This window comes from Peromyscus eremicus, chromosome 1 (genome assembly GCF_949786415.1).
Source record: "Peromyscus eremicus chromosome 1, PerEre_H2_v1, whole genome shotgun sequence".
Taxonomy (NCBI): Eukaryota; Metazoa; Chordata; class Mammalia; order Rodentia; family Cricetidae; genus Peromyscus; species Peromyscus eremicus.
The window spans coordinates 123074464-123096902 of NC_081416.1; the positions used below are offsets into that span (position 1 = coordinate 123074464).

Below are 22439 nucleotides of genomic sequence, written 5' to 3' on the forward strand. Positions count from 1 at the left end.
CCACCACCGCCCGGCAAGCTCTTACATTCTTTCTGCCTGCTCTATTGCAGTATTTCCTAAGCCTGGGTGATGATGAGATTGTAAAGACTCTGTCTCGGTGATGTTCACGTTCAATTTGAACCATCAACCTTTTCTTTACAGCCGTTTTCTTGATGGTGACACCATCAAACCACAGCCACGAGGACTACATTGATAGGAGTCCGGTGTCCTTTAGATCACCTGGTGGACAAAGCGTTGAGTCTAAAGGAGACGAAAATAGAGTGTTTCCATGATGAGTCTTTTCTAAAAATTTAAAATGTGTTATTTAACTTTGTCCTTTGACAATTCCATACATGTATAAAATGCATTCTGATTACTCTCACCTCCCCAATGTCTTAACCCCCCTCACCTCTGCCAGCCATACTTCATATGGTTATGCCTTTTTGTTTTGACCCACTGGGTTTTACCAGGGCTGCCCACATGACCACAGGCTTGGGACTATCCACCGGAGCCTGGTAGGATCCGCAGGTTGTCATAATAGTTTTTTTCCCCGACTCTGCCTTACTAGCGGCTACTCTTAGCTAGAGACAGGATCTCACTATGTGCCTAGACTGTCTCTGAACCCACAATTCCCTGCTTCAGTCTCCCAAGAACTGGGAGACTGAAAAAAACCAGTGACATGGTTTTTTTTGGTCACATTGCTTCCAGCCTCTGAACTCTCCTGAATGAGGAATCTTGAGATGGCTTAGTGTGTAAGTTAGGTATTGGGAGAGATGATTTATGTAAAGAAAGACTCATAAAATATGTGTTGGTCCTTTCTCCTTTTATCTTTTTCCTTATAACTTTGGCTTTTTATAACCCACTTGGAGATACATTTTAAGGTCTGCCTGCGTCAGACTCACTTTTGATTTATGGCTCGGCTTACCCACCCTTGGAAGAATATTAAAATACCTCAGAAGGCCACATCACCAGCCTATTATTATATTAAAGAGAAGGATATCTTAAGAAAGGCAAAGGTTGAGACAGGAATAGCTGTCCCACGTAAACACATCTGGTGTGCAATATTTGAAACCACAGACATCTTCCTGTAATGAAAGAGCCCCAGTTAGTCTTCTGTTCCTCTCTTTCTCTCCCTTCTCCTATGCCCCACCCCACCCCCGCTCTGGCCCCTTTCTCCTCTGCAGCAAGGTTTCCAAAAGGCCAGGTTGCTCACACATTCCTAGCTGAGGGTGACTTGAATTCCCGATTTTCCTGCCTTTGCCTCCCAAATGTTGGGATACTGGAGTCATAGGCAAGTGCCACCATACTCTTTTTCTGTTTCCTCTGACAGGGTCTAACTCACAGCTATTTCCTAACTCAACCTCCTAAGTATGGCGATATTTTATTTGTGCTGAAATGTGATTTTATTTGTATGTTAATAAAGTTGCCTGGACATCAGAAGTCATAGCTATTAAGCAGAAATCTGGCAGTGGTGGCACACGCCCTTAATCTGATCACATGGCAGGCAGAGTCTCTGTGTGTTCAAGGACACAGCCAAGTGGTGACCTGAACCTTTAATCCCAGTAGCAACCATAGAGACCTGGAGGTCTGTATAGACAGGCAGTGGCAAGGAAATCATGTGGTTGGGTTTAGAGCCAATGAGAAGGTAGAACAGAAAGGCATTAAAAAGACAGGTCATGCAGGAGAAGGTTTCTCTCTCAGGGGGAGAGACGGCAGTGACTGGTAAGCTAAAGGTAGTCTTGGGCTTTGCTAGGGCTCTGATCTCTTAGGTTTTAACTCTGTATTTGGCTCTGTGTTTCTTATTTACTAAGACTATTTAGGATTTCATCTACACTTAAGTGCTAATTTGACAGGTGTTAGCTACCATATTCCAATTCGTTTTTCTTTAGAGGCTGAAAGTTCAGATTTTGTAAGCTCGAGTTTAAACGTACATTCAAATTTGTGCCTAAGAAAAAGGATTCAAAGTTGTTGAGAGCATGGCATGAAGGTCCTTGTGTCCACAGATCCCCAGAGAAATGAGGAATGTTGAGCATGCAGGACTGTCTTTCCAATGGGGAAGATGTAAAACCTGCTCTTCCATCCAGAAAACTGGGAATTGGAAGTGATTAATAGCCCTGTCATCTGTCGGGCCAGGCCATATCAAGCTCCCACAACCAGGACTGGAGACACCTAATAATCTAAACGACCCGTACATTATCTGTGTAGCCAGAGGCTCCCCCAAGCTCTCAAAACAAGACCAGAGGTAGCTACTAGCCTAAATGACCTCTATGCTATGTGTATGACCAAGACCAGGCCAGACCCTTCCTTAGGCCCTTAAGTTGTTAGTAGTTAAGGTAGTCTATCTTCTAGAACCCATCTTCTTGGAAAAAATGACATATATTCTGAGTTAAATTTTGAAGTACTTATGCCCCCTTGTGCACCAGGAATTGTATTACACCAGGAAACTTTTTTTTTTTTTTTTTTCCAAATTACACAATGTTTAAATTTGTTGGGAATAAACTGCCTGGGATCAGACTCCTTGAAGTCTCGAGCCAGGTTGATGAAGTCTATCTGAACTGAGGTTTCATTCTTACCTCTTTGATTCACTTCCATGCCTGTTGTGACTGCCTGTGGGGTTCCCTTCACAAGGTATTTTTATTTTCTAGACCAATAATTAAAACAAACTTTGAAAGTATAATTGTGGGAGACCGTTCTCGGGTTCCTCGTGGCTTTACCCAGCAGGTCCACATAGAGGATGATTAGACCACGGGCCTGAGTGCAGGTGTCTGAGATGGTCTGCACTTGCCTGTGCTGGGGGAGGAGGTCTTTTGCTCCACCCCTTGGTGTCTCTATAAAAACCCTGGGGCAGAGACAGTCGGGGCCCGTTGGAATAGGTTCCAGGCCCTCTTGAGGCTATCCTTTATTTTCTATCTGTTTATCTCCGCGATATTCTCCGCAATAAATCCTTCTATCTAATATTTCCTGCTGCTCGCACTCAAGAAAACTCTGGGGAACTGTGGGGGTGGTTGGGTAAACGCCCCACAGAATGGCGCCATGAACAGGGACTAAAGAAAAAAGAAAAAAAAGGGACTAAAGAAAAAAAGGGGGGGACTAAAAAAAGGGACTAAAGACAAATGAACAGGGACTAAAGACAAAGTAATAGGGACTAAAGATAAAGGAAAATAATAGTTTTATTACAGAGTTTTTGGTGAAAGTGCTGAGTTCAGCCCTGCCAGTGGATGAGGCATGCCGGTGTTATGGAAAATATATATTTTTTATATATATTGAGAGGCAGGGGTTTTATCCTCGAGAGAAAAGGAAAGCGGACTGGAAGGATGTCCGATGCTGCAGCGAAATTCTCTTCTGTCAAAATTTTCTATCTTCTATCCCTTTCTCAATTTCTATCTGTGAAAAATAAGTATAAGGCATAGGGTAGTAATATAGTTTAGGAAAAACTTAGAAGTGTAAGATTGTGTAGAAAAAAATAGGCAACTAGACAGAAAAACTTCAATTTTCTAACTTGGGGGCTCTGAATGCAAACTGGGGGAAAAAATCTTTGGGCTTTACGGGTAGTAAAAAAGCTCTTTGAGCTTATGGGGAAGAAAAGTTTCCTATGGAAGCTTTTGACCTGGGGACAGCTGAAATGCTAAGTCCAAGCGGCAGGAGAAAGTGATTTCTCCCTGAGGCAAAAATGGGGATGTAAAAAGCCAAAAAGTTTAAAGTTGGGAAGTTTTGGGAAAAGTTGCTCTTTCTCTTGGGGGGAAAAAACCTTTCTCTTAAAGCTTTTCTTGGAAAATTTGGGGGAAAAAACTCTAAAAAGCCTTCATCTTTCTCAAAAGCTCTCAAACTTAAAAACTAAAGCCTTTAACTTTCTCTCAGAAGGACAAAAATTAGAATCACCTGAAGATATTAGTATGGGGACCACCTGTGATTAGCTCTAAGGGAAAACAACAAACCTCTTAAGACAGCAAAACCTAAGTTCTTTCAAGCTTTAAAAATCCTCCCTGCAATGCAGGAGGCAGGGACAAGTTCCTAAAAACCTCTTCTAAGCTGTGTCTCTTTAAGCTAGTAAAAGACAGTGGGTCAGAGTACCCTGAGGGAAACGCTTGGGAGAGTGTGGGTAAAGAGCTACAGAGAGCCCAAAAGGGCCAGAAACTTTACCTGAGAAAAGCAAAAAAGCCAAGCTTTTCAGTTACAGTGGAGCTGAGGCATCAAGGGTTTTGTTTCTGAGTGAGCGTTTCAGAATGAAAAGGTGCTCCTAATGGTCCTAATGCAAAGATCCCCTGAAGCATGCAAACTGTTAGCATTGTATCCTCGCTTCTGACCAAAAACCCAGAGGTGACTGGCCAGCATCTCTGAGTTGGGGTGCATTTCGGGGATACTAGGGTTCCTGCAGTTGTAAACTTCCTGGAGCATAGAGCTGAGGCAGGAAGGTGCAGGACCCAGGGGAAGATTGCTAATGAACAAACAAAACTAAAGCCAGTGGGAACAGCACAGTTGCCTGCTCTCCTACAAATCCCGAGTTGGTAGGTCCACAGCTGCAAAAAGAAATCTGAGAAAAAAGCTTTCCTATCAGTAAGGACCTTTCTGGGAAAACAGTAAAGCTGAACTGTGTCTGAAGCAGTTGTGCTGCTGAGTCAGAACGCTGTCTGGGGAAAGAGCCCAGCCAGGGCAGAACAGCACTATCCAGGAGTAAAGCTTTCTTTTCTGTCAGAAAGCACCTCTTAGAGAAAAGCTTTGTTTCAACTGACTCCCCTGAGATGAGGGAGTGTAGCCCTAAGGGGTGATTGCCTCTGGAATAAGCTCTGTCCTTGAGCACCCAGACAAGCAAATGCAACCCACTGGGGGACTGGGCCAGGTGAAGGTCTGATAAGGCAAAACACCTGTCCTAATGGGAGTTTAGAAATGGCAAAAACCTCCCTTGTTAGATTTTCAGTCTGTACACAAACCACACAGACCCTTAAAACAGAAACAGACAAAAAACTCCTACCTTCAGTAGCAGGGAAAGCCGCCACTGTAGTGTCGGAAACTGTTTCTGGGGTAGAGGGGATAAACTGAGACCAAACTGGGAACTGTCTGGGAAAAAGACTCCGAAGAAACAGAAGGGACATATTCCTCCCCAGAAAATACATGACCTGTGAAAAGCTGCTAGAATTTGAGGCAGATTCGGGGGGAGAAAAAAGGCCCCTACCTCCAAAAGCAGCTAGGAGGGGAACAGAGCCGCAGACAGATACCTGAAGCTCTGCATCTGGGGGGGAAGGAACAAGCAAAATGAGATAGATCCGTGGGAGAAAATCTCTCTGAAAGAGTTATGGAAAAGCTGTTGTACATGATCTTGTTTTTCACTGACTGGCTAAGACAAACACAAGCCCCTAGGAAAGTTGCTATCAGAAATGCCAGCCTCAATGCCGGCTAACAAGGCAGGTGTGGTTCTGATTTGGGGCCAGTGTCTGATGAAGGAGAAACACCTGTTAAAGCCAGTTGAGGCGAGAATAGAAATCTCCCAACGTGCCATAACTGAAAATGTAAAATGCTTGTTCAAATCTCCCGTTGTAAAAGCAAAAAACTTTGTTCAAACCTCCCGGGCAAGAATTTGTAAGCAAGTCTGGTAAAAAGAGAACCAGTTGACTCTCAGACCCAAAAAGAACTATGGGAAATGACTGATATAAGGGAAATGATATAAAGGACTGATTTAAGGGACTGATACTATTATGGACTGATATAAGGGAAATGCATTCTGGGAAAGGTAGTTTTTCCACTAAAGATGGCGACATTGCCCTGAAACACGTCAGCTCAAAAATACGTTCATGGTAAACTGAAAATACAGCTTTTAAAAGAATAAGGAGGAAAATCATCTAAGAGTTTAAGTGTCAGTTCCAATGAAACATTGAAAGGATATGGAACTAGGCACTTCGCGGTTTGGGGGTTGGTAAAATGACTTATTTACCCTAATAGCTGTGCAAAGTTTTAACGGTAGTTGGATGACAGAAAGCTACCTATAAGATCAAACAAGCCACTTTAAAATCCTTAAAGCAAGAGAGCAGTTTATAACACTGAACGTTGTCTTAGATATGAAGGAAACTTATGCTATCTACAAAAGAAAGCTGCCATGCTTTGTGGGCCATATTAGAGTTCACTCCAATCTTCCTGGTCCTTTAGCTGAGGGTAATGAGAAATACAAAGATCCCTGCTCGGGATTGTGGAAGGGTACTAGTCCTGTGTTAATATGGGGTCTAGGACATGTTTGTGTTTTTTCACAAGAGGAGAATGAAGCTCGGTGATTACCGGAGCGTTTCGTAAGGAGCTTGGAACTAAGAAAGGTCAGCTCCAATGATGTTCCTACAATGGAACCAGAATGAAAGTGGCTCAATTAGTGTTTCTGAGGTTTTGTCACTGGTTAATGCAAACAGTGAGGAAATAGAGTTCGGAGCTGTGCCGCTTTTGTCTTTACTAGCTCCTTTGGAAAAATACTTTATATCACCTAATAACTGCGATATTTGGCAAAGAGCTTACAGCAGCTAAATACGGTAATTTCACCATCAGCGTGAAGGGAAGTTTTTCGGTAGAGCAAACCAAGAGTACTGCTATAATAGAAATGTTTGTCTGAATTGAAGTACTTAGGGGAACTATTATGAATTTGGGTGAAGGGACAGCCTCTAGTTAAAAAACGTCTACCGCTGACAGTGCATCTCTGCCGGTCCGGAACGGCTGAGAGAACTGGCAACTTTGGAGTGTGGCATCGTCCTGGGAAGGTTACAGTCCCCTAGCAACAACTATCACAATTCTATAACAACAACATTCACTAAATCCCAGTGTTTTATAACAAAGCTGACTATAAACTCTAAACGTTAGCAATGATGTACGTACTTCCTGTCTAGTTAAGAATCTTTCTAATAGAGATAGTGATAATAATTAAGAGTAAGAAATAGAAAAAGATGAAAATAAGATATGTAAGTTTATAAAAATTCTCTTGTTAGATCTGTGTTAAGAAATCTTCAGATGTTTGCTAAGTTAAATATATGCTAATGGTAGCCCTGTATAAGTTTGTAAAATAGATCTATAGAGTTCCTTTAAGAATATAAGCTTGCAAGACGTATCTAAGGTAGTCTTAAGACATGTAGTGATAAGCTTGTAAGAAGTAAAGATGTTAGCAGTAAGAATAAGATGGAATGAATATAAGAAATATATAAGTAATAAGAAATATATTTGCTAAAGTAGTTCTATAGTTTCCTTAAGGAGTATAAATAAGTAGATGTTAATACGTTATATGTGAGTTTGTAAAATGTAGATGTTGAGTGTGAGTCTAAATGCTTTGCAAGGCAAAAGGTTATATGTGAGTTTGTAAAGTGTAAATGTTAAGTGTGAGTCTATTCTTAATGTATATGGTGAAAGAACCTGAGACATACAGAAGTTAGTGTCCTAACAGACTGCAAAGCAGGCAGTCTGAGCGGTTTTTCAAAAGCTCCAGAAGCCGCTAAGAAGCTGAGAATGGCGGACGCCAGAACTAGCACAAGGCATCCGCAGCTGAGATTCATGGAAAATCAACGCAACACAGAAAAACCTGAGCTAACATCAAAAACGGTGCGGTTTAGAATGCTACTGTACCTAAAAAGGTCTCTGTGAGAACAAGTTGCAGAGACGCTTGTTTGAAGTAAAATTGTTAACGGCAAAAAGTTTTGGTTGAAAACCATCTCTTCGTATTTGGAAGTGAAAGCCTGATACTAGAATTTATTTCTTGTTTGAACTTTTTGAACTTAAAATGAGATAAAACTACAAAAAGATTTTGGTTATGGATTTCTTCATATTTGGAAGGCTAGTACCAGAATTTATCATGTGAATTTTGGGACTTAAGAAATGAAATGAACAGTAGAGATTTCATTGCAATGGGACAATTTTGAGTTTATTCATAGTAATGACCTAGAACTGTTTGCTGGAATTGGGTTAAAAATGGAACTGTTTAAATGAAGAAATTTATTTCTACCTAGAATCAAGATGCAGTTTTGTGTATGCATATATGCTTTATTAACTGGTGATTCATGAATTGTTTTGTGGAACTGTTTATGTAAAATGGAATTACTATGGAACTGGTTTGTGTTACAAACGGAACTGTTTAAACAGAAGTTTGGGTTTTCTAACTAAGCTTGAGATTTTGCTTAAATTATAAAGAAAAGGGGGAGAGTTAATATTCCTTAGTCTAATTTCAAATGTTGTTTGAGTGAACTAATGTCATATTTTGTTAGTAAGAAATGCATATGGGGTATACTTAGAGATTGCTTTTAAAGTGTAAAGAGTTTTATTAAGAAACTGCTTTTGGATGTTTTGCTAAGTTTTCAAAGTGTTAATGGTTAGATTGAGAAGATTGCTTTTCAATATGGGTTTGTAGGAATTATATATGGGTTCCTCTAACTAGGTTTGAGATTTTGTTTAAAAAATTATAAAGAAAAGGAGGAGTTATGAGATTGAATTTATGTTTGCAGAAACCTATTGATATTAATGCACCCTGGTTTTGTGGAGTTAAGGAAATATTTAAGTTTGATGTGAATACATCGAAGTTTTTCCTATGTTCTGTTAGCAAGAAAATTCAAATGATTGAGTTAAAGTTGTAAGGCGGAGAAAATTGTTAACTATGTTTAGCACCATATATGCTAATTCAAATGGTTCTGTTAAGAAATTTGCTTTGAGTTGTAAGATTGAGAGAATTGACTATGTATAACAATATTTATGTTAACCTGTTAATGGTAATGATGAAGCTAAGGGATTCTTTAAGTTTGTAGTCCCCTTAAGAGTTTTTGGCTTAGAAAGGGCTTGAGGCAGCTAAGACTGCTGTAGTCACCTTGGACCTAATTCAAAAGAGAAATGCCATCTATATCATCCTCTACTCCCATACTGGGAGGTGTAACAGCTATGGAGATTGCTGTAAGCCATTATAGTTATTTTTTTATATATTAAGAAAGGGGGACCTGTGGGAGACCGTTCTCGGGTTCCTCGTGGCTTTACCCAGCAGGTCCACATAGAGGATGATTAGACCACGGGCCTGAGTGCAGGTGTCTGAGATGGTCTGCACTTGCCTGTGCTGGGGGAGGAGGTCTTTTGCTCCACCCCTTGGTGTCTCTATAAAAACCCTGGGGCAGAGACAGTCGGGGCCCGTTGGAATAGGTTCCAGGCCCTCTCGAGGCTATCCTTTATTTTCTATCTGTTTATCTCTGCGATATTCTCCGCAATAAATCCTTCTATCTAATATTTCCTGCTGCTCGCACTCAAGAAAACTCTGGGGAACTGTGGGAGTGGTTGGGTAAACGCCCCACATATAATAATCTGGTCTCTGCCTCAGGTGATGTATATTTTTTAAGAGAGGTCTCACTATATATTCCAGGCTAACCTTGAAGTCTTGATCCTCCTGCTTCAGGACCCCCAGTGCTGGGATTATAGGTGTTCACCACCATGTCCAGCAATGGAAACTGAATTTTTAGCAATAGTTTCCTAGTTTTATTGTGATGAAGTGGTCAGGGGCTATCACTATGGTAAGCACTGGCTCAAACCTTCTTTTGCGGAGGGAAGTCCCTTTGCGGAAGCTAATGATTTATGTCTCTGGCTTAGGCTCTGAGCAGAGCACAGTGGAACACTGGCCATTACACATTGTCAGAAAGTGCATCATCTTGGGGTGCTGATGAGGAACAATGGACCCTAGCACCCTGTGTTTCTCTGTCCCTGTGATCCCACTGTATGGCAGTGGTCTACTTTGCTTGAAGTATCACTTCTTGCCCTCACTTAGATTGAAGGGTGGGGAACATGGTGTTCCTCTCTCCTCATAGGACAGAGTACCTATGAATTCTAGTACCATGCTCAGAAAGGGTTAGTTAAAGATTGAACGTACAATGTAGGAAGAATGAGTGGCTTGTAGTTATTCACTAATGAGGACTTATCCAAAAGCTTCCAGCCTAAACATCTGACCAAGCTACAGACGATGAAATGAATATGCACGGAAGGGACTTTCTTTCCACCTAAGTTAACATGGGCGTTGGGGCTGAACCAAGTGGTCTGCCAATGTGACTGTACCTTATAACTACCTAGATGCCTTGCCACTTATTATTAACTGGCTGTTTTTAAGTGAAAACAAACAAACAAAAACTGCATACCCATGGTCTAAAGTGAAAAGTTCATTCAATTCCTGTCCTTATCACAACAATTCTAGGGCCCATGACTGCTTTCATTTTGTGGCATAACTCTGAAGATACATTTGAAAATACATTTATCATATTCTGTCAACTCTATATTATACCTTGACTTTTGAAACTTTTTTTTTTTTACTTAATATGTCCATCTCTTCTTCCCTCTCCTTTCCTCTTTCTTTCCTGGACAGAGGTTTGCTTGTATCCCAAGCTGTCTGGAAACTCACTAGCTAGTCCAAGCTGGCTTCAAACTCAAGGCAATCCCGCTTCAGCCTCCCAAGTGCTGCGATTACAAGAGTGGACCATCACACTTGGCTCATTTGACACGTCTTAAGTGTTGTTCCTTAGTAATACCTATAGATCTGCCTTATTTACTGTAATGATCATACAGTATTACACTGTATGGTATCTGTCTGTCGTCTATCCAGCTCTCATGTATGCACAGATATATATCCATGGGCAATCAATTGCTGTCATAAGCAATGTTGTTATAAAGACCAGTGGATATCTCTTTGAATATATGAGCAAATACATGTGAGATAATTCCTGGGTCAAAGGAGATGTACGATTTAAATTCTGTGAAAATGTTTCCCAAAGAAGCAACACTGATTACACTCTGCTATAAGTGTGCAGGACAGCGTCCATCTGCCTGGGGATGTGCATGGGTTCAAGGCTGATGGGAACGTGAGCTAGCTGTTGGTTATATCTCCATTTCATGCTTTTCACATTTCTGTCATTCTGATGGGAAAGTCCATGGATCTGAATTTGGGAGCTACGCCATTGATGCAGAGTCCTCCACACACACCTGGACCAGACATTGTCTTCCGTGGCCTTGGATGCTATTGTTAGTGATAGACAAGCAGCTGAGAAAGAGGGAGTAGTCTGGTTTGAAATAATGTTCTAGTGTCTTTGCTATGGACTTCTTGTTTTTGTCCATCTGCGTTTTCCATTTTGGTCACAAGTGTTCTTTTCCTAGGATGCTTCACTCAGGGATATTGTCTTTCCCCCAGGTTCATAAAGATGTATTTCAAACATGTCCTCTTTGAGGACACATTCTTTGACAAATGCTATTTTGAAGATGTGACATCCACAGACACCTATTTCAAGAACTGCACCATTGAGTCAACCACCTTCTACAACACAGGTAAGAAGATGGGCACACTGGGAGGAGGACAAAAAGGTGGCCCAGGATTTCGGAGCCAAAGCCCATAGTCAGACCTGAAACACGAGTGAAGGGATTCACAGCCGTTAATGGCAGCCTTAGTGGGGGAGGACATGGCTTCTGCTCCCGGGAGGGCAAACATTAGGTGCCAGTAGTTGGTATGGAATTTGTTTAATTTATAGCTCAGGGTTTTTTTTTTCTTCACATGTAAATTGCAGCAAAACTTCTGGCCAAGTGTCTTCATTTGAATGAGACTTTCCTCATCTAAATGAGACTTATCTATCCAAAAATACAGTATGACATTCATGAAAGCAGCATTCCAGGAGGGCTGCATTTTCAACCTGGATTCCTTCCTGGGGACCTTGCATAATTTAAAACTTGCACAATTAAAAATTGTTTCCATGACAATAAATCAAAAGAGAATGTTACCTCTGTTCAGATTTGGTACATAAGGCGAGACACTGAGAACATTTTAGAATTTCACTGTTTCAGATTTTCATGATTTAAAAAAAAAAACCCACAGAATTCTACTACTCTGCCACTCTTGCTACTTCCTCTGTGCTCATCATAACTTACCAACTTAGCACATAACTGGGACACACGGGAGCGCATGTGTATTACCAGAACCTTCCCTACAGGGTCTCAGTGGAGACATGTATTCTGATTATCCCCACCACAGAGCTGAGGAAACAGACTGAAGCAATAGATCCAGGCCACAGCTAGCAAGGAGACGGAGTCGGAAGCCATTTCTCAATTACATGGCTCAGAAAGCGGTACTCTTTGCACAGACTACTTGCTGCACACCCATATTAATGCTCCCTCCTCGGCATCAATGTCAACAGACAGTTCACACAACATGTTTCTCTCATGCTCTCAGCTTCAGAAGGTTCAATATCTGGTCTCTAACATCTCCCAGGCTCTAATAATCTGTTATTGGACATAGCTTCCTGTGTTTCTTCCAAGCTTTACCTTAAAAAATGACTAGTTCCAGAAGTTGTATTTGTTACTAAAAATGGTCGTACCTTTTTATTCTTTCAAGTTTCAGTGAGACTTCTTCATTTGCATACTCAACACAGGCCTTTTTTTTTTTTTTTTTTTTTTTTTTTTGCTCACATTTGTAATTGGGAAATGTCATAGCTGGGAGAAGCAAAGACCATCACCAGGTGTATGCCTCCAATTGTGTGTGTGCGTGTGCATACGGAAGCCAGAGGTTGATGTTAAATATCTTTTTCAATCACTTTTCCACCTTACTTTGTGAGACAGGGCCTTTCACTGACCCTGGAGCTCACTGATTGAACTAGACTGCCTGGAGATCATCCTGTGACCAATTCCCCAAATCTAGGATTCAAGGCACATGCACAAGCACTTTACCACCTAAGCCAGCTCCCCAGCCCCTGCACGCCTTTGGTTTTTCAGGGAGACATTCAGGGAGATGAGTGTTCTGATAGGGTCAGCCATCAAACCCAGGTTTCTCTACTTAGCATTTTTTTTCTGTTAGAAAAGTTGGTCTTTGATAGTGTCAGAAAATACATGAATTGTTTTCACAGCAAGTGGTTTTTACTTTTGAGAAAGTTTAGGGTTTTGAATAAGCTACTGCTTGGACTCTGCAGTAGACAGTTCAGGCTGGCCCTAATTCTTGTGTGTGAATAGTGTGTGTGTGTGTGTGTGTGTGTGTGTATCCTTTTGAAGACAGCACTTTACTAATCTATTTTGCCAGTCCCAAACGCCAATTCTTAAGTTCTACTCTCTAAACTAGATTACTTCAGAGGAGTGTCACCTGATTGGGAGAGACAGGATTCTCAGAGGCTGGGAAGATGGCCCTGGATAACATGCTTACCACTCAAGTGTGAGGACTGGAGTTCACATCCTCAGAATCCATGTAAAGTCTGAGCAGGTGTGGCTGGTGTCTATAATCCCAGCACTAGAGAGGCAGAGACAGGGGATCCCCAGGGCAAGCTGGCTAGCTAGACTAACTGGAATAAGTGAGCTCCACTTTCAGTGAAGGACCTTACCTCAATAAACAAAATGGAGAGTGGTTGAGAAAGACAGCCAACAACTTCACGACTTAATATGCATGTGCACACATATGTATGCCTGCACACATGTGAACACACACACACACACACACACATACTCATGCACATACCACACAAACATACACATGTAAAACTATGTCCCTAAAAAGGGTATTATTTTCATTTCTTTTTATTACAGGAACTGGAGCTGAGCAGGCTATTACAATTTTTTGCCAAACATCACTTTGACTTTGAGTTCACAGGTTATCTATAAAAAAGGACATCTCTGTGTCTGCCTTTCTTTCCCCAGCTCCCAGTCACTCACATGAACCAAGGCTTCTTTCTCTCCCCAGACCTCTACAAGCACAAGTTCATTGACTGTCGGTTTATCAACTCTACCTTCCTGGAGCAGAAAGAGGGATGCCACATGGACTTTGAGGAGGACAATGATTTTCTGATTTACCTGGTCAGCTTCCTCGGCAGCCTGTCTGTCTTGCCTGGGAACATAATTTCTGCCCTGCTCATGGACAGAGTCGGAAGACTCAAGATGATTGGTGAGTTGTTCATGGTGGAGCATTTAGGGCTCCTGGACACACTGGTTTGCTTCCTTCTCTTAAAGAAATAGTGCACAAGGTGAGGCTGGATCTGCTGCTGTAAAACCAAGGAGGCACATTCCCAGAATCCTAGGGCTTTGAGGGTGGTGGGGGAGGGGTTCTGCATCCTTTCTAGGGTGTTCTATTATCACTCCCACATCAATGATCAAATAGACCCACCACACCTGCTTTATAAAATTATTATAGAAAAGATATTTAATGTTCTTTAATGACAGTTTGATGATTCAAAGCAAACCATATTGTTTTTCTTATTTCTGCTGATTGATAGTAGAAATGTGAGGGCATGAGACACATAACAGGAGGTATGCTCAAATTCTACGATACGTGTGTGAAATTGTGAAAGAACAGGTGAGCAGATAAAGAATAAAAACTATTTTAAATTGCATAAAAACAGTTTAGGCTTTGTTGGAGAGCCTCCTGTTGAAATCCTTGTACACATGGCCATTTGCTTTTGAATGTATGCCTTTCTTTGGGTTTTGGTTTCCTAATAATATGAGGTGTAATAGCCGGGGGGGATTTTGTGAGGGTTGAACATAAGATAGCCCAAACATCTTATAATACACAGCACATTGTAGGCTTTTCGAGTGGCATCTGTACTCACATCTGCCTGGCTTCCTTTCACCTTGCACCATTTAATGCTGAAACACAATGCTGTGAGGGGTCAGTAAGAAGTGAAAGGTGTACATTGAGGGCCAGGAAGTATGTGTGGTAAGTGTGAGCTAAGGCCAGAGCTAGGGAAGTAGGAGGCACATTAATAAAAAAGCCATTAAGAATCTGCCCCCAGGATGTTGTTGATCAGGAAAATTAATATCAAACTTTCCAGTGTCAAAACACAAAGGGAAACAAAATCAATCACATTGTCATTTCACTGGTGAAGAGGAAACAGATCAAATCTTCAAGGGAAGAAACCTTTCTTCGTGTTTGGGTTGTATTGGATATTATTATTATAAATAGGAGATGAATATTCAGAATCGTGAATACAAGATGTGCCTGTGGTTTTGGCTTTCTCGTCTCCTCGGAAAGATGGAAAGTCATCTCATGGGCACAGCAGACTGAGTTGCCTCTGTTAGGGGATGTGTCCTTGTCAGTTCAGAAGTCTCTTTAAGAACACACATGCACACGCGCGCGCACGTGCACACATATACACACACACACACACACACACACACACACACACACACACGGTGGGGGGGCGCGGGAGGGAGTGAGAGAAACAGAGACACAGAAATACACACACAGAGACAGAGAGAGAGAGAGAGAGAGAGAGAGAGAGAGAGAGAGAGAAACAGACACACACAGAGAGAGAGACAGAGACAGAGAGAGAGAGAGAGAGAGAGAGAGAGAGAGAGAGAGAGAGAGAGAGAGAGAGAGAGAGACTGGTGCTAACATGCCCAGGCCATGAGCGCTCAGTCTCTGAACCCCTCACCTTTACAGAAAGGCCTGGAGCTGTGGACCAGCTACGGCAATCTCAGTTCATATAGCACACTGGTCACTCGCTGGGTAGACTTCCCTTCCACCGTGTCACCATGGGGTGCAGGGAGCTGCTTTGAAGCAGCGTTTTCGGGGACCCCCAGAGCAGCCTGGCTGCTGCAGCTGCAGCAGCTTTGTCCTGTTCACTCCTTGGAGCTCTTGTCTGGTTGAAGTCATTTCTTATTAAGGACGGTGTAGAAGTTCTCTTAATGAGGCCGTTACTTAATCATTTGTTCCTTTAATAAACATTTATTTATACAGTCCTTACTCTGCGCCAGACTGTGGAGGAAGCAATGGGAATATAACAGTAATTGAGGCCATCAACATCCTCATGTTTAAAGAGCAAATGATGGATTGAGAGAGACAGACATAAGCTAGAGATTTCATTTAACAAACCCTGGGATGCTTATTATCTGCCAGGCTGTGTTCCACACATTTCATAAACATTAATGCATTTGAACCCTCACCATAACATAACCCCATGGGATAGGTGCTATTTTTTTATTAACATTTTACAGATGGGAAAATGAGACACCGGAGAGGGCAAATGACCTATTCAGAGTCACACAGATAAGAAGTGAGGCTTGAATTTGAACTCAGACCTCTTAATTAGAAGAGGGGTCAGGATTATGGAAGTGAAAAGGCAGTGGGCCTCAAGGCTCTAAGGCAGGAGCCGTTAACACTGAGTCGAGGAAGCTCTCCTTGACCATCGCTTGATTTGACGATGGTGTTTTACTCATCAGAATTCATTAGTTAAGACTCACACTGGTCCTGCCGAGGAGAGCATGCATTCAAAGGGAATTGTTCTCAGGACTCCTGTGGCCCATAGATACCAGCCTCCTTCCCCCAATCTCCTCTCCTAGCTGTTAGAAAGAGCCTGTAGTGCCTGCTTGCAGTTCCGCACCTCCCCAGAGGGGTCTGAATGGATGGTCATCATTCCCTAGCTCCTTAGCCAGGCACCCCACTACCCTTATAGTCCAAAACCCAGGGTCCTGGTGGGATTCCAGGATGGGGTTCCATTAGGAAGTAGTTTCTTGTTAGAGTCAGATAAGCATTTGGATTTCTGACAAGGAAGATGCTCTTTCCCCACTGTCCTGGGGGGCAGAGAGGTGGGGGTGGGGGTTCACCCACTTGCTTACTGGAACCCACTTCCTTTGCTTTCTTTCTTTTGGTCCCGCCCTACTTCATTCCTTTCCAGCCTGTAGCCTTGTTGCCACCAGAACCAACAGGTTTCCCAAGTTCCCCTGAGTGCACTTCCTGGTTTTGGAAAGGGTTTGGTACAGCCTTTTTTAAATGGGGCCTCTTATCACCAGCTAGGTTGGTGGGGTCCTGGTCGGACAATTCACCCAGGATAGTCTAGTGAAAAGACATTGCTGATAGGCAGCTTTAGACGTGTGGCCAGGCTTGGGAGGACAAATGGGGCAGGCAAGACTCTCACTGGTAAAAGTGGGAAGCAGTTGTCTTCCTATGGTGGCAGGAACCAAGGGGAGAAAAGAGCATTCACAGAGCCCAGTGGGGTCTGAAACGGTAACTGAAGGATAACCTGGAAGGAGCCGTGGTCCCGGAGGGATGTAGCCATTGCCCAAAAATGGAGCTTCCAAAACAGGATGGGAGTCACTGAGTAGTCTCACCCCTCTCTCTTCCTTTAATGGTGATTAGAGTTCCTGTGAGTGAGCTTCTCAGAGGGTTGTGGCAAGGCTGGGAGGGCAGGGAGATCTCTGGGATGGATTTGGGCATGTCTGAGTCGTATTTCTGTTGCTGTGACAAAACATCCTAGACTTTGCACTCAGAAGGAAGAAATATTTTGGATTCCTGACTTCAGAGATTTCGGTCCGCGGTCCTTTGACTCCGTTGTTTTAGGGTTTGGGTTGAGGCAGAGAGCATCACGGCAAGGCGTGTGTAGCAGTGCAAAGCTGCTCACCTCATGGTGGCCTGGGAGCAGAGAGAGCTTACTTTTATTAAACAGCTCCTCCTTCAGACTCTATATGAATCCATAAATGATTAATCCATTCATGAGGACAGAGCCCCCCAGAGGCCCCACCTCTGAATTTTGCTGCCTCGTGGGTGACCCTTCATTCAACACATTTGCTTTGGGGTGGGGGTGGGGGGTCATTTAAAATCCAAAGCAGAACAGGTCATAAGTGAAAACGCAGAAGAACAGCCCTTCTGGAATTTTCCCTTTGTAGCCCACCCACTGATGTGTTCACATTGGAATGTAAGCTACAGGAGAACATGGGCTCTTAATGTTTAATTTCACATTTCTTTTTAAAAAAGTTAAATTTTAATATCTTAAATTTAGAGTTGTATATAAATATGTGTCTACTCTTTCTATGTATATATGTCAATATTTACTTCTCCGTGTGTATATAATTGTATTTGAAATGTTTGAGTTTATTCTTTTCATTTGGAATATGGACCTAATAACTCAAGTAACACGTTACTTCAGCTGAGCCTGTGAGGATGGGAGGTGGGCGAATCCTGTGGGGAACAGACTCCTGGACACACCTCACGTTTCTTTTGACATCTGTCTTGTCTCCACAGGCGGCTCCATGCTCATCTCGGCAGTCTGCTGCTTCTTCCTGTTTTTTGGCAACAGCGAGTCTGCGATGATCGGCTGGCAATGCCTGTTCTGTGGGACCAGCATCGCAGCCTGGAATGGGCTGGACGTGATCACAGTGGAGCTGTATCCCACCAACCAGAGGTCTGTTCTGCCTGTGTTTCTTTGGCCGGAAGCCTACTTCCCGCCGAATCTCGCACCACACATAGTCTTGGTCTTCCTGGAGTCCGTGTTCCAAACCTCTCCTGGGCAACTGATTTTCTCTCCAAGGTGGTGACTGAGGCCTGGACCTGGGCAGGCTAGGGTTTGATAAGATTGAGTGAGGGACAAGAACCAAAGGACAGGAGTGAAGTGTCTCAGGAGAGGGGTAAGAGTGAAGAATGGATAAAACCTTGTGTATCATGCAATCCTCGTGGCAGCTGAGCCCAGCCCTGCCAATGGGAACTAAGGAGAAAAGGTGAAGATTTGGAACAGCATGGGATGGGGCTGGTCAGCAAGGAAGAGAGGGTGGGTGGAGGCAGAGTAGTCCAGGGCTGTCAGGGTTTACTCTTAGTTTAAAAGCAGAAGGTCAAGGCCATTACTCAGTGTGTGTTTCTCTTCATGACGGGGATCTCGAGTTGTAAGTACAGCAGATAAATGCTCATAAGGAGCAGGCATGGTATGAGGATGGGTGAATGGAATTCTGAAAAGTATTTTAGTGACATTCCTAAAGTCAGTGAGAGATCATCTGGGGTTTGGATGGCTAGGGTTGTGACCTCATCCCATATCTGAAGCTCCTTTTTAGAGCCAAAGAAGGCCTTAGTTTTACAAATAGTAAGGGACAGGACAATGGTCATTATTGAATGGGGTATGGCTTTACAGATAGTAAATTTAGGAGAATGAAATAAATAGACACTTAGAAACAATAGGTGATCAGAAAAAAAAAAAACACCTTAGAATATAATTGTTTAGCTATATCAAAAAAGTTAAAGATGCTATCAAAATAAATCTAATAATAGGAGAAGTCATAAAATATCTAGAAACCAACCTGAAACATTCATGAATAAAACCATAAACTTTTACTACAATATAAAAGGAGACATAAAGTAAAAATCAAGACATGTTTCATTGTGGATAAGACAATTTTTTTTTTTTTTTTTGGTTTTTCGAGACAGGGTTTCTCTGTGTAGCTTTGCGCCTTTCCTGGAACTCACTTGGTAGCCCAGGCTGGCCTCGAACTCACAGAGATCCGCCTGGCTCTGCCTCCCGAGTGCTGGGATTAAAGGCGTGCGCCACCACCGTCCGGCCAGGATAAGACAATTTAATCTTAGAAAAACGTCAAGTTTCATTTAATTTTTCCAAGTTACAATAGTCCATTCAAAATTCGCTGAGACTTTTCCTTTCCTGGAAAGTTGGGGAAAAAATCATTTTAAATTTTATTTAGAAGACCATGCATATGAAAATAGAAAAAAATTAAAGCAAACACAGAAGGGCCAGGGTTGGGGCTGGAGCTTATGAAGCCACCATGTCGTTTGGGTATAGACAGCAATAGAACAAGATCTGTAACTGTCAAGCTATGCCAACATTCTTAAACTTTTGATATAAAAATGAATGCAGCCAGAAGGCTTCTCCAGTGCCACCTGGCCATGTGGTCCCTCGGCCACTTATAAAATAATCATTCAGAGGCTTAATATTAATTACCAATTGCATGGCCTATGGCAGGCTTCTTGCTAGCTAGCTCTTATAACTTAACTCATTTTTATTAATCTGTAAGTTGCCACGTGGCCATGGCTTACTGGTACTTTTATATCTTGCTTCTCCTGGCGGTGGCTGGCAGCGTCTCCTCCCTCTCCGTTCTCCTCCCACTCTCTCCCTTGGATTTTCCCACCTGGCTCCATCCTGCCCTGCCATAGGCCAATGCAGCTTTACTTATCAACCAATCAGAGCAACACATACATATTCACAGTGTACACAAAGACATCCCACAGCAAAAGAACATTTTACTCCAGCCAGGGAATGCCCATCTTGAGAATACTGTCCCTGTATACCAGTGGTTCTCAATCTTCCTAATGCTGTGACCCTTTAATACAGTTCCTCATGTTGTGGTGACCCCAACCATAAAATGATTGCATTGCTACTTCATAACTGTAATTCCACTACTGTTGTGAATTGTAATATTAATATCCGTGTTTTCCTCTGGTCTTAGGGGACCCCTGTGAAAGGGTGGATCAACTCCAGAAGGGCTCTCGACCCACAGGTTGATAACTGCTGCTGTATACAGCTGGGGTCAGGATAGGCTGTGTGATTTCTGATGGTTACCACTGAAATTTGATGGAGGGATAGTAACCAGTACTTGGTTCTGTTATGAAAGACAAACTCCAAACAGCATGAGGGATTAGGCTTTGCATATCGTCTTCACTAGCAGCTGGAGCAGATGGCTTCGGCTCCTATGTTTTCACTATCCCTTGCCTGTACTCCACCACAGACCATCTCTGTTGCAGGAAGTAAGACAAGGGGCAGAAAGCAAAGGAAGAGAGAGCAAAAGCCCATTCAAAAACTCTTTCAGGAAATTTCTCAGCAGCTGTTGTATGCACTCTTGGCTCATTGGCCTAAACTAAGTCATGCCCACACAGCCAGCAGCAGGGACTCTGGGAAATGTAGTTTTACACGTGGGAACCTGCTTTTCAGGGCTGGCTAGCAGCAGTTTTTGTCACAAGTGTTATGAAAGGGGTGCACTTACGCTTTATTTTGCATGCAGCTTTATTTTTTTGATATTTTTCTGTAAGCAAGTACTACTTGTAACTATTGTAGTAAGAGATATGCTTGGGAACATAAAGAAGCTTGAAGACAATACTCCAAAACGTTAATAATGGTCATTAGTCTAGATGTCCTTACATCTTTATATTATTCAGTATTTCCGATGTTGGCTGAATAAAAACGTTGTTTTTATATATAGGTAAAAAGTTCATTCACTCCCACACCTCCTCCTCTTACAACGAGGTAAGAACCTAGTGTGATCCAGAACTTCAGAATCCTTTCCTGTGCTCTTCTTCTGCAGGGCCACAGCCTTTGGCATCCTCAATGGATTGTGCAAATTTGGCGCCATCCTGGGAAACACTATCTTTGCTTCTTTTGTTGGGATAACCAAAGTGGTCCCCATCCTTCTGGCTGCTGCGTCTCTGGTTGGAGGTGGCCTGATTGCCCTTCGACTGCCAGAGACCCGGGAGCAGGTCCTGATGTGAACAACCCATGGAGAGAAAGATGGGAAGATCTTCTCCAGGACACTCCAGCACAGCCATGCCTCCCACCTCTTACTGTCCATGGGACACCGTGGACAGCACAGGAGGAGAAATGGACTTTTGTGATCACTAGTTTAGGACCCACTTCAGTTGTCAATACATTTGTAACTCAGGTGATTGACTGGGGGTGCCTTGAGCCACCCTTCGGATCCCAGAGCTGTGTGCTTAGCTTCAGGTCTCTCCATCCAAGGCAAGGAGGGCCAGGACCTTCCAGTAAACACATACAGTGAGCAAGGAGTATGTGTTTCTCTAAATGAGGTGCAAGGAATCATTTGCATTTCAGACTGAAGTTGAGGACAAGAAACACTTAAGCTCCTCCGTGGAGCTCCTGGGAGTCCGGTGATTTAGCAAATTGCCTTGGTTGGGAGTTGGGGTCATCACATGAATACTGGGCTAGGAGAACAGGATATACATTTGCACTTGAAAGTATCACCTATCGTATTTTCCATTTGAAAATTGGCACAGTAGTATTGGAGATATTCTGACATAGGAAAGCCAAATATTTAAGCAAATTCTGTATGGACTGACTTTTCTTCCCAAGCATCCTCAACTTTGAACGATGAAGGGCGATGCATTAAGAATGATATTTATTATGATTTTGCTCTAGTCAGAGATGCCTAAGGATGGGTATTCTGTAAACTAAGTTTGTATATAACAGTTTTGAGATTTTATTTCCACAAATGGTTGCTGCTAATATTGCCAGCGTTTTAGCCACATTTGGGGAGGATTCGCCATTCAAGGTCCCAGGAAACTTGGTGCAACCAGATGACATTTGAGCACAATTTCAATACAGCCATCTAGCTACTGTTGAGAGAATGCACTAAGCAAGCTGTGAGCAGTTTCCTTCACCTTGGAACTTTTCAATTTAGTGAGGCAGATACTTTTCTCTCCTATTTGGGTCACTTGTGAAGCTCAAATCCATGGGCCATTTGACTCAGCCGTTTACCTAGAAGCAACTGACGAAGTGTTCTATGGCTGCTGGCACTCTTTTTACAGAGACCAAAACCAACACAGGTAACTGCCTAAGGTTGGGAAAAAGGTCTTCAAAGGGTGAGCTCTTCCTGTTGGATTTAGCAGGAAAGTGCTCACTGCACATTTATTATCATCTTGGTGACGATGTTCAGGGCCTATGAGAAATCTGTGCTCTATGTCCTGGTTCAGAGATTTTGAAGCAGGCCCTTAGCACAGAAGTTAGGAAGTGAGGGGTGTTAAATAC

The 22439-nt window shown here is 42.7% G+C and overlaps 1 protein-coding gene across 1 annotated transcript in view; it reads left to right on the forward strand.

Moving 5' to 3' along the window:
- Sv2b (synaptic vesicle glycoprotein 2B) overlaps positions 1 to 22197 on the forward strand; it is a 202794-nt gene extending 180597 nt beyond the window's left edge. Inside the window, exons 10-13 of the mRNA XM_059272936.1 lie at positions 11138 to 11271; positions 13658 to 13858; positions 17930 to 18089; positions 20983 to 22197. Of these exons, the coding sequence (XP_059128919.1) occupies positions 11138 to 11271; positions 13658 to 13858; positions 17930 to 18089; positions 20983 to 21166 (679 nt within the window). The 3' untranslated portion in view covers positions 21167 to 22197. The remainder of the gene's footprint in view (positions 1 to 11137; positions 11272 to 13657; positions 13859 to 17929; positions 18090 to 20982) is intronic.
- The last annotated feature ends 242 nt before the right edge of the window (positions 22198 to 22439 follow it).